The 12,504-nt window shown below is 39.1% G+C and overlaps 2 protein-coding genes across 4 annotated transcripts in view; one reads left to right on the top strand and one right to left on the bottom strand.

Annotated features, from left to right (window-relative positions):
- Positions 1–10,233, top strand: part of LOC136240167 (cyclin-dependent kinase 5 homolog) — a 25,782-nt gene extending 15,549 nt beyond the window's left edge. For both annotated transcript variants that reach the window (XM_066031072.1, XM_066031073.1), the window contains 12 exons: positions 136–215; positions 5,005–5,099; positions 5,332–5,394; positions 5,452–5,513; positions 7,727–7,788; positions 8,485–8,545; positions 9,034–9,093; positions 9,150–9,243; positions 9,398–9,510; positions 9,571–9,619; positions 9,724–9,817; positions 9,879–10,233. In XM_066031072.1, coding sequence (XP_065887144.1) covers positions 136–215; positions 5,005–5,099; positions 5,332–5,394; positions 5,452–5,513; positions 7,727–7,788; positions 8,485–8,545; positions 9,034–9,093; positions 9,150–9,243; positions 9,398–9,510; positions 9,571–9,619; positions 9,724–9,817; positions 9,879–9,922 — 877 coding nt within the window. In that variant the 3' untranslated portion in view covers positions 9,923–10,233. The remainder of the gene's footprint in view (positions 1–135; positions 216–5,004; positions 5,100–5,331; positions 5,395–5,451; positions 5,514–7,726; positions 7,789–8,484; positions 8,546–9,033; positions 9,094–9,149; positions 9,244–9,397; positions 9,511–9,570; positions 9,620–9,723; positions 9,818–9,878) is intronic.
- LOC136240166 (frizzled-9-like) lies at positions 10,192–12,487 on the bottom strand. Of its 2 annotated transcripts, none has more exons than XM_066031071.1 (3): positions 12,330–12,487; positions 10,530–12,148; positions 10,192–10,410 (listed from the first exon to the last, which is right to left on the bottom strand). In XM_066031071.1, the coding sequence occupies exons 2-3, from the start codon at positions 12,132–12,134 to the stop codon at positions 10,396–10,398; spliced, it is 1,620 nt and encodes a 539-aa protein (XP_065887143.1). In that variant the 5' UTR covers positions 12,135–12,148; positions 12,330–12,487; the 3' UTR covers positions 10,192–10,395. The 2 variants fall into 2 exon arrangements, with proteins under 2 accessions (XP_065887143.1, XP_065887142.1); XM_066031070.1 differs by having other exon boundaries at positions 12,288–12,472.
- Positions 12,488–12,504: the final 17 nt, after the last annotated feature.

Consider the following 12,504-nt stretch of genomic DNA (forward strand, 5'->3'; position numbering starts at 1 on the left):
CACATTTGACTGGGATGATCAGACACAACATGTTTATTAAGATTTTTTTTACAGTAGCTGCAAATGTGTTTTGATTAATTTATCCATGTTTGAGAGAGATCTTCATTTTATTACTTATGTTTTTCTTCCTTGCAGAGTCACAGGTAACATTGTGGCCTTGAAGGAGATAAGATTGAATTCTGCTGAAGGCACTCCCTTCACTGCTATCAGAGAAGGTAGAGAAATGTTATGTAGTATTAGTAACATGGAGACAGTATAATATGGACTAAAGGTAGTACACGGAGCATAGGGTCTTATATTAGACATGTTATATTGAGACAGCACATGTAGGTATGTGTACAATATGTAATGCATGAATACCGATCAACCATCAGACATTTACTGGTCAAGTAGTTACTGGACGGATAAGAAGGATGGCTGCCCACTTTAGATTGATATACTCTAATAGAACAGTCAAATAGAGTAGTCAAGTTGCTTTTATTGAGATGGTCTAACAATACAAATACATGATCACAATTGATACTTCCCATCACGTACTACAAACTTGTTCAAAAGCAATAGCTGATTACTTACATATACTGCTTTAATGTGTGTATGTACGAAGAATTGTCTTGATGTGTCTTACAAAACAACTTTAGCAAAGATGCAGTGCTGAATAAGTTTTTTGTACAAATAGTAGTTCAGATGCAATCTCGAATATCAAAATTTCATGGAGGACATGCTCTCTACAGGTTTGTAGCTTGGCATGTCCAACCAACTTTGATTCTAGCTGGCCTGATGAAATGTCAAATCACTGTATGATCCTATCTGTGTGTTCACCACACAAACACTACTCACACAAAGCCTCTGACAGCCATGCAAAACACAGCTATTGCTGCTCAGTGAACCAGCACTGGTGGAGCAATGTGAGTAAATTTCTTGACAGGCAACAGCATATACATACACCTCTTGACCTCTTGATGCTGCCCACTGAAGTTGTTCAGCGATAGCGGGGCCCTAGGTAGGGACCAGTGACAAGCTGTTGTCTCCACACAGACCACAGTAGTGACGATGTCGTGTCAAATCCCCCTGACGGTGGAACTGTCGACCACAGGAGCAGTTGTAAGTATTATCTTGTGGGAATGAGTTTGCAGCACAGGTGTTCTGCCTCCTTGATTGTGCCACTTTACATACTTGAGCATTACATAATTTAGTCCACTGAGTCCTATCTTGGCATAGAGCATACCAGCAATTACCAATAGTGATGGCTTTCAAATCAGACAACACCCCATCATGCCATCGTTTCTTGGTCCCATGAAAAGGCCGCTTCCTCTGTAATTCTCCAAACAGTAACTGCTTGGGCAGTCTATCATCAGCCATAAGACCAAGGTGACCAAGCCAACGAAGGCGCCTCTCCATAATAAAATCAACTATCAACCATTGCATACCAAATGCTTCTGACAAATTGTTAGTAGTAATACGTTCTCTCCACTGCTGATAACGAGACACGCCCAAGACAGTCCGAGCACAACGGTTATGAAAGGTGGTAAGTTGTCGTAAATCAGGAGCCTTTATCGTCCAAGTTTCCGCACCATAAAGTAAAATAGACAACACAACTGCCTTATATACGTTCCTTTTCGTAAACACAGAAAATGTCCTGTTCATAAAAATAGCAGTACACACACACACACACACACACACACACACACACACACACACACACACACACACACACACACACACACACACACACACACACACACACACACACACACAGAGGGGTGTAGCTAGCTAGAAGGTGATGGAGGGGCAGCATGCCCCACAAAATGCTTAAAATCATTGATTGCAAAAAGGGCTAATGACCCAATGCAGTGCCAGAAATAAGAATTCATCATTGACTGGTCAAATGTCCTAGCAAGATTAAATTTGGTAGGCCGTTTCCAGATTTGATTGGCCATCTTGTCTCCAGCTGGGAACAGAAAGTGGTAAATAGCTGGTGTACTTCTGAGGACAGCATCACAGGATTATACTATTGTACACCACGAGCAATCCTTCACAGGTCATCAACACATGGAACACCTAAAAACACTTTTAACTCCACCACATACATTTTAGGAGCCCATTTTCATATGGGCTCCTATTAAATTTGTTATTCAAACATGTGTGCATTAACTAACTTATTATATGACTAGCTACCTTACAACATGATGACGAAGATAAAGCACGTGAGCTATGAATATCTATCAAGTTAAATGCCACAGCTTTGGTAATAGCCACACCTACAATGATTTGGCTACAGCAACAACCGCCACCATCCTTTACGTTATCAATGTCGAGCCAGCTTACCCTTGGCCATGAGATATGATTATGATGTGATTTATCGTCTGATATTACTGGTTTCCATTGTTTTACTTCAAGATTAATCACTCAGTATATCCCTGATGTCAGTAACGCAGAAGGGGGCATCACTTCTGGCCAATGTGGCTCAAATGGGTCCCGCCAAAAGCTAGACACAAGTCGCTTTAAATTCCTTCACTCAGTAGACTCGAATATCCTCAAATGTATATAGTCTAAATGATTCCCAATCTTCCGAAGTCTTCACAAAACAACTTAGTTTAAATCTTCCACCAATGTGTGCACCAAAATATTAGAACAACCAAGTCTTCTGTCGTCTGTGGTCACGTGGTAACATCCTATGGGCTCCCCATCATCGCTGGGACGTTGAACAGCTGTGAGGTACGCTATCAGCTTGATGTGACACCTGTTATAGCTTGCTTGATTTTTAATTTGTGAGCTTTTACCAACTGTCTTGCTGCTTGTCGGACATTTGACCGAATGAACCTTCAAATAGTCGGTCAAAACGTGATTTTGCTCGGAAAATGGCCAACTGTTATTTCTGGCACTGCAATGGTGGGCTAGCCAACATACGGTGTTGCATTATTACAGCTCACACAACTAGCTATGTAACTATTTCAGTACTGATTGCTCATCACTTATCAATGATTCAATGGAGGTATATTCGTCGAGCATCATCGCACGTGCCACAACTGTACTCCAACAAATTCATCCACAGTCCGGTAGAGCTACATTGTTAATATTTTAGTGCTAATACAAGTTACTTTATGCCGGTTAGTCACAGCTTGTGTTGCAGTCCTAGCACACTGCTGACAGGATGACATGTTCACTCACTTCACTTGGCGAAATTCAAATGCCACGTAGCTATTCAGCATGAAATCCCACCTGTGTTTCTTGCTAGCAGAACTTGTAAGCTTGTGACTAATCCGCCTGACTGACTGATAAAGTTAAAAAAATAGACTGTACTGCCGTACAAAGATCTAGTGTGATCGACTTGAGAAAATACTTCGTACATTTAACACTTTATCACCTCGTAGGCAGTAGGTTCGTAGCGTCACCTGGTCCTTTGTCACTTGTGAGTTGTGACTCCTGCTGTGGCGAGGTCCTTAGAGCGGGTCACTCTTTAGATTCGAAAATGCTCTAGGTGTGTCTCTAATATTTTTGTTCGGTGGATTCACGAGCTAGTTGAATGTTGTGTATGCGCGTTCACTAGCAACCCCTGGTGATACCGCGTAGTAGCGCATATAATTTATATTTGCGTGTCAGTTTAATACTGGTAAGCTTGTGACGGAGGTTTAAAACAACAACAAAAAACACTATGGTGATGGGGGGGCAAATGCCTCCCCATGTCCCCCCTTGGCTACTCCTCTGCACACACACACACGCACACACACACACACACACGCACGCACACACACACATGCACACACACACACATGCACACACACACACACACACGCACACACACACACACACGCACACACACACACACACACACATGCACACACACACAACAATTCAATCAAAAATGCACAACTACATTGTCACTAATCAATTAGGATCATCTTTCACATTTCTCTTTGATGTGATAACTACCAACCACATACTTGATGATATTACACAACCACTCTACACAATGTTACTCAACTAGGAACCCATCATGCTTTTCAGGGTCTCTGTACTGGGAAACTTCCTCATTTCATTATGTACACATCCTCTGTCTCTAGATGTCAATGGAATTATAGTTAGCTGTTATTGCCTCCTTGAATTGTTCCTGTGTAAGAAGATTGTCATGTGAATTGATCGAATTTTCTTTCATCAATATTTAATACTAGACTATTAAATGATGTTTCATTTTGGGCTTGTTTACAAGTTTCTTTATTACAAACAATAAAATAGTCGTGGTGTTACTGAAAGTTTATATGTAGTGTTTTGTGTTGTAAACTGCCGTACTGTTATTTCACAAGGGAAGTCATGTTTCCGCCTTGGGGTACCCTATCATTAGTATTGAATGACATCAAAGGTTAAATGTTTAGGCTAACAATAATACGATAGGATGACATGCCACACGAAAATATTGTGTGCGTGTGTGTTATACATGTGCTACTTGAACATGTGCACTCGAACGTATTTGCACCCATGTGAATTATGCATGTGTTTTCGCATGTATTGCACATACTTTCAACACATAAACACACACACTACACACACACACTACACATCCACACATACCTCATTCAATAATCAATGTTATTCAACACACCTGTGGGGTAGGTAGTTAGTGGGGTCATGTTGAGGACATGGCAGCTGATGTTATGGTCACCAAAATGACAGAACACTATGAATAGCATATGGGGTACATGATGTGTGTGTGGATTGGAATTTGAGCACTGCTCAATGAGTTGTTCATGAATACACTATTGTGTTGTTTAGTGTACTTAATGTAATTTATATCAATTGAAATAGTCAATGAATCATGACTGTATGTTGCATACTTTAACACATATGAACGCTCACTACAATGTTACTCAATATTGACATACCGAGAACCTAGTTTTGTACTGCTTAAATGTAGGGTTGTGCCTTACACTGTCAACAAGAATATGTGCATAGTTCTGCTTGTGTTTTAGTGACTGTTGTATTAGAGAATACTTTTCCTCTATTCTACAGCTTCACTACTGAAGGGATTGAAACATGCAAATATAGTAACATTACATGACATAATCCACATACCAGGAAATCTCACGTTTGTCTTCGAATATGTGGTGAGTATTGGCTACAACAGTGAAACCTTTCTTTATGATTGCTTCCTTGATGAAACCACCTTCTTAATAAGGCCACCATGTTAAGTACAGGTGTACTTCATATCCTCAATAAAGGCCATAAATTTTGGTTTCCCTAATGAGGTTTCATTGTAGCCAGGAGGGCATATGTGCCATTTTTATAAGGATTTGTTGTGAAAACAAAATTAAGCACTTATTTGTTTGCCTTATTTAGGAGATTGATTTGTGTCGTTATATGGAAAAACATCCGGGACCAATGTCACCGAATAATGTGATGGTGAGCAAATCCTTTGTGTTGTACAGTCTTGTGTTATCCTTCTTCTTTCACTTGTAGTTACTGACATTTCAGTTGTTACGAGGATTAGTGTTTTGTCATGAAAGAAAAGTGTTGCACAGGTAAGAGCCACACCCTGGTGTTAGCAAGCCACACCCACTTGTTTTGCAAATAAATTTTGTATTCATTACTATGTGGCATAATGTAATTGATTCAATTTTGAACTGTTAAATATACACAGCTATGTGCAATGTATACAAGCCAAAGTGCAAGCCTAGCAGCTAAAGTTAAGCTAATTCAATACTCTGCTTGTAAGCTGGGGGCTAATTTAATTTTAATGGCTTATGTTAGCCCACTCACCAGTGATCTTAATGTCATAAGTTACACAAACGTGTTGCATGGCATCTAACAATTAAAAAATGTCAGCGGCACACCCCTTCTGAGTATGTACGTGTGCGGGTGTTGTGCGCGGGTGTTATGTACAATATCGCTGTGGGTGGTAACACACCCAAGTATAACCCAGCGTGTAGTACAAAATGATAATCGTGGCTATAGTGAAATGATATGGTAACTATGTAGGGCCATACGTAAATCTGTAATGTTATTCCTCTGTTAAGGACATTTGTTTATTTGGGAAAGAATAGATACTGCATTTAAAGTGGCTTCACTGTAGCTAACATTTTGTGCCATTGCTTGGAGAGATGAATTATGCATCATAAACTGTTGCATGGCCAGTGGTTATGCAACTCAAATTGTAGATTATAGAGGGCCATAAGGCCCAGGATAGAAAACTAATTTTTACGAGCGCACTCATCACTTACAGTTCCATTAACACCTTTTGTAAACTTTCTTATAGACATTTGTAGAGAAAAGTTGTTTACTGCTGGGTTAGTAACACAAGGCAACTTCGTAACTTGAAGCAGAACCACCTAATCATTGTTTTTGAGGAGTAAGCATGCCACAAATTTGCACTTCAAAAGACAAATTGTTTTGAAGTTGAACACGTTTTCCACTTTCAGTCATAATGACCAGAAGACTTTATCATTGACGTTTTAATACATTTTGGGGTGTATGACATTCGTCGGTGAAGGGTTAGATCTGTAAAAAATTATCCAATTCGATTCCTGTCGCTGATAAGGTGTGCTACAAGCTCGTGGTGAGGAGTGCACACGGGAATAAAGCTTGACCAGATAGTGGATAGTTGAGGAACACCTAGATACACGGGTGGGCATTACCAAAGAGTACTGTAAAACATTTCATGGCACTAGTTTGCGATAAAGAATTGGGTATGGCTGAGTGTCACAACAAATCTTAATGAACCACGTGATAGTTTCCTATCCTCCCTCTATAATCTATGCTCAAACATTCAACTCAGAATTTTACTTGTGATATGAAAAATGCATTTGAACAAATTAAATGAAACCATACCCACATTAAAATGCCCTGCAGCAGCAGCAGTCACTAGCCTTACCTAAGTAACAGAAGCTCCTCACAGTGTAAATAGTAAGCTGTAATAGAGACAGGTGGAACCTCTTGAAAAGGACATCCTGAAATATGGACACCTTGATAATCAGGACACTTGTCCATAGTCCCATTTGTATTAGTTTCCACACATTTAGACCCCTGAAATAAGGACACCTCACAAATAAGAATAATTACTGTGTTGACTGCTATGATCAAGAGATGGAGCAGGCATATATCAGGAACCACACCTGTCGTACTTTGAAAGAGTTCTTATTAGTGAGGTGTCCTGATTTCAGTGGTCTAAATGTGTGTACACTAATACAAGGGGACCATGGACAAGTGTCCTGATTATCAAGATCTCCTTATTAGTTTGTTTTTAGAGATTCCACTCCACTTGCAATATTCCTCCTGCTCATTTTCTTTGCCTCCTGTTTAAGTTGACAACATGCTCATAGTTTGTACAAGTGAGATATTTTGAGATATTATTTTTTGCTACTCCTGATATCATAGCCACTGATCCATTTAACTAACCTTACCTGGAAAATAATATACCTTCTGCCACCACCCTATACACCCTGCTAACATCATACATGCATTAACCTCAATACTTTGTGAATGTGGTTGAGTACAGAAAATAACATATGGTTGTGTGCTAACACAAACACAATAATCTAATCTTGTAGATGTGTACATTCAAGATCTTATTATTGTCTTAATTGACATTGCAGGCATAACAGCCTTGAGGCTTTGTTTGTTTTAAAAAATCAGCTTGTTTATAAATGTACACTTTTCAATTAAACATCCTGTGTGGTTTGTTTGTTGTTTATGCTGCTTTGTGTTGGCTGTTATGATATAATACTGGTTGCTATAGAGACCTGAAGCCACAGAACATCCTACTTAACAGCATGGGAGAACTGAAGCTAGCTGACTTTGGTAAGAGATGACCCTGCATCACCATATGTGTACCACTTCTGATTCTATTGCCCTGTGTGACCTTAACTGTGTTGTGTTAATGTTGTATGTGTAGTACTCAACACTTTTGTTTGACACACTTCAGTGAAGCCTTGGGTTTTCATCTTGTCTCTAGAGCAATCTTAACCATGATTAAATTATTTAATCTGGGCACTTGAGAGCCCTCCACCATCCATGTAGTTTTTCAGTCTAGTGAAAGGGGAAACAATGAGGCTGTGAAGTACACCTTGACCTACTTAATTGACATGGTCACTGTAATGAGGTGGTCTTATTAATGAGGTGAAGTACATCTTGGGTAAGTTTGGGACCTGGTCATTAAAATGAGGTGGTCTTGTAATGTTTCACTGTATACTTGTAACACTGTTTATTCCCAAGTGTGTCCACATTTTGATAACATAGGCTTTGTTGTATTGTAGCTGTTGGGAAGTGACTTTCTTCTGGGTTCAAATCTAAGATAGCAAACATTTTAATTAGTTGTTGATACAAGGAAACAGCGTTGCATATTATTACTACCAGTAAATCCCACAATTGTAAGTGTATGGTGTTAGATTTCTTCTGCACTCTGTAGACTGCTTGCCATAGCAGTTATGTTAATTAATTAGATAATAATTGGTCTCCAATGATTTATGGGTTATGGTATTTGTTGTGTGTTACCAGGTCTAGCCAGAGCCAAGTCAGTTCCCTCAAGAACATACTCTCATGAAGTTGTAACAGTTTGGTAAGAACATTGTGAAGATGTTAAAGTTGAATGCAGAGAGATTTCTAGGGTCCCAGGTTTTGTGGCTCTTTGCACATTTAGTGTTTTATTCTTAGCCTTCTAGCAGGTTGTAGTTAATACAAACAGGCTTTTTACAAGCTCCCCCTGCCTTGGAGCTCCAACTATTTGCCACCTGGCTTACCTTGTTAGCAGTGATAGAGTTGTTGATGGAATCCTTAGCTCATTGAATAATTGAGCGCTTTGTGGTTAGCATAATTAAGGCAGTGTTGTGGTGATTTATATAAACTTGAGTGTAGAATGCAATAAACTAACTAAGCAGTAAACAGCCAGGTTGTCTGGACCATATGATCATGGTGAAGTGGTTTAATTTGTTATCTCATTGTTTGGACAATAGGTCATTTAGTATGTGTCATAGAATAGTAACATATTTACAGCAAGTTAGCAGTGTCAAGCTGTTATTGACAAATATTCATGTGTTTATTGTACAGGTATCGACCCCCTGATGTGTTGCTGGGTTCCACCAAATACTCAACTTCTTTGGACATGTGGTAAGAGTGTTTGGCTCCTCCCCCAAGCTTCTAGTGCAATGATTGGTTCTTTTTAGGGGTGTGGGGTGTATATTTGTTGAAATGCTCTGCGGTCATCCGTTGTTTCCTGGCCTAAAAGGCATCCAAGATCAACTCACTAAAATATTTAAGGTAATTGTGTAATTGAATTCCTTATTGTTTACATTGGTGGGTACCCATTGTTAATTAATATAATAATAAAATATGTCTGCAAGTCTATCTATACAATGCCTGCCCACTCATAGCCTTAATCCTTATTTAGAATGTTGTGTCACATCTTCTGCAGGTGTTGGGAACACCCTCTGAGGAAACATGGCCTGGAGTTACCAGCCTACCTGAATTCAAGAAAGGACAATTCAAGAATTACAGCAGAAAAGAATTAGGTTTTGTAATTCCTGAGTAAGTTAATGGTTCAAATCTTATTATTGACCAGAAGATTTGATTTGTTTGTTCCTGTAGTCTTGTTAAAGCAACTGGAGCTGAACCAATCGCCACAGCACTTTTGCAGGTCAGTTTATCCCATTAGCTTCCACTCCAACCACACACAAATATACCCCACACAGACTAGGGAGTGACCTCAGTCTAGAATAACTTTCCTTTTTTGCATTTTAGCTTAGACCAGGGCTCAGAATATCAGCCAAGGATGCTCTGTATTCACCTTATTTCACATCAGTACTTCCTAAAGCCATCTATGCTATTGATAACTGTGAGAGATATCTGCATTCTTATATTATTAATGTTAATATGAACTTGGTCTTGTCTCCCAGGTGCTTCAATCTACCTGGTCCCCAGTGTAAAATTTGAAAGATAGCTTTCAGCCACCAGAATGCTGCTGCTGTTACAGCACAAGAATCTTATAAATATTTCAATGCACTTATATGAACCAAAATACAATTTTTTGTTGCTGCAGTCATTTTCTGTCTTCTGTGTCCATAATCCTGACTTGTAAACAGCTGTGTTGTAATTATGTGAAATCTTATAATTTTTATCATGTACATAATATTACTGTCAAAGATTTTTGTATTTTCAAGTGGAGTGACATGATAATTTGTGTATAGTGAGCTTTGTAAATACTGTACATTATGCTTTTTTCTATTTTTCATTATTTTAACACACAATTAATACCAGAAAAAAAAGTACACACTAAGTTAAGTAAACCTTAAATTATTACTAAGAACAAAAGTTTTTAAAAACACCAAATAATGTTTTAAAGTGAGGGTGCAAGTTAAAATATTTACAAAGTCCGTCTTAAGTGAGTCTTTGTGGCTTGGTGGTCTTGTCCAGTCACAAGCTGGTCTCCTACATAAACAAACAATAAATTAATTCAATTATCCCATTGGTACCACCCCACACAAAACAAAACCAAAATATGTTAAAAATAATTGGACAAGCACCTGTCACATCAACTTACAACTTACCAGCTGCGCTATCACTACTGTTTTCCTTCTCCAGCTGCAACTGCTAAACAAGTCAACAATTTTCTTGTACAGCAGTTGAAGAGATTCCTTCCAACTCAACCATGTCACCTTTCTTGAAAGGGGACAGATTATGGAGACAGCCCCCACAAAAGAAATGAGGGAGTATCTCATGATTGGTATCACATAGGTTGGACGTGTGAAACTCCTTGTTGAGCAGTCTGGAGATGATCTGATAACACAGTCAGTGTAGTAGATCTCCCAATCTTTGTGTTTGATGTGTTCAATCAGGTGTAATACCACGAGGATTGCAATCTCTATCAGTAAAATTGTGGCAAACAAGATGGAACGTCCCACCATATGTGGGTGACGATTCTGTACTTCACGGCCAGCCCTTGAGCAGTAGAACATTTGAATAATACTTGTAAAGAGTAAAACAAATCCTATCCCTAAGCAAACAAACAATGGTAAAATCAATGTCACCAACGTGTACTCAGGATCAAGTTGACACATTCCCAGTAAATTGTCTCCAGACATGAGCTTCAGAAAACTAGCTAAGCCAACAAAAATAATGGGAATTCCCCAGCCAGCAAGATGATAGACTGCATGTAGATGGTACCTCCACTTGAAAAACTTTAGAGTGCACAGAGCAATGGTCATGTTCACAAACCATATCCCAATAGCCAGAGTAGTGTAATATGTGAATATAAAAGTCACTACACACCAACCATTTCCAAATTTTCCTGTATACAAGGCAGTGTCATTGTTGGTGGACTGTTTACTATCACAAACAACATTATCATGTCCAACAACAGTTCTGAATAAGAAAGCCACTATAAACAGTGCATGACACAAGTAGGCCGAATAATAAGGGTACTCTATATGTGAGTAGTGTTTCCAAGTTAGTATGAATGAAACAACGCTGATCGCACTCAGTAGGGTCAATATACTCCAGATAACAAATAAACCAGTTATTACATCTGGGCTGAGCTCATCTTCTTCATAGTAATAATGACAAGGTGCTGTACAGTCCTCTACACTGCCAAAACTCTTTCCTTCATAAGGAACTAATTTTCCAGGGCAGCTTAGAGAGGCCTGGGTAGCTTCTGGTGGTGTTAGAGTACTAGCATTGCTACTATTAGTCAGTTCTGGTATTGGTGGAGCATCCGTAAATACAACATCAGGACTAAAACACAACTTTGATGCCCCTGGTGTGTGGCTAGGGAGTGAATCGCAGTCCAACTGCCAAGATGATTCATGTTCGCGGCATTCTTCTTTCACATAAAGACAGAACTCCTTGCAGATATGTGCAACGAAAATAAACATATCTGTATCATTGAAAGAGTGTGATTGGCAGGATGGTTCCAGCACGTAGCAGGCTAGCAGGACGGAGAATTCGGAGCACCCGCTATTAAACACTTCACTCATGCGATGAAATATATCTATGTCATTGTCGTTAGGAAAAATCGTGGAGTAGTTAAATTGTCTGCACTCTGGTAAACGGACTGCCTGGCAGCTGTCCACCTCGTGATCATCGGGGATAGAGTTTGCTTCAACTATTGCTACGATACTCACAATCAGAAACAGCATTGAAACATCCGTCTTCATCTTGCCAAGTAAACCTACATAATCAATTAAATAACAATTTACTCAACAACTAAAAACGAAACAAAACACCGCCTAAAAGGATCAAATTTCACCCGCTAGATAAGCAAATGTACAAAGATAAGGTCTACAATTAATTCCTAGAGAGACACATACCACTATTTAGCCGGACGTACAAGAGACGAAAGTATCGCATACCTGCTTAAACACTTCGGCCTCAGGAACAGCTCGGCTTCATATAACGTTTACGGCTTCGCACCTGTATGGATTCAATCGCCACCTCAACTTGTAACTATTTATATTGATGGCATTTATTGAGCTTCATTGTGCATTATTTATAAATTACCCAAATAATTAGATTAATTAATTTAAA

The sequence above is a fragment of the Dysidea avara genome, chromosome 12, assembly GCF_963678975.1.
Source record: "Dysidea avara chromosome 12, odDysAvar1.4, whole genome shotgun sequence".
Classification (NCBI taxonomy): Eukaryota; Metazoa; Porifera; class Demospongiae; order Dictyoceratida; family Dysideidae; genus Dysidea; species Dysidea avara.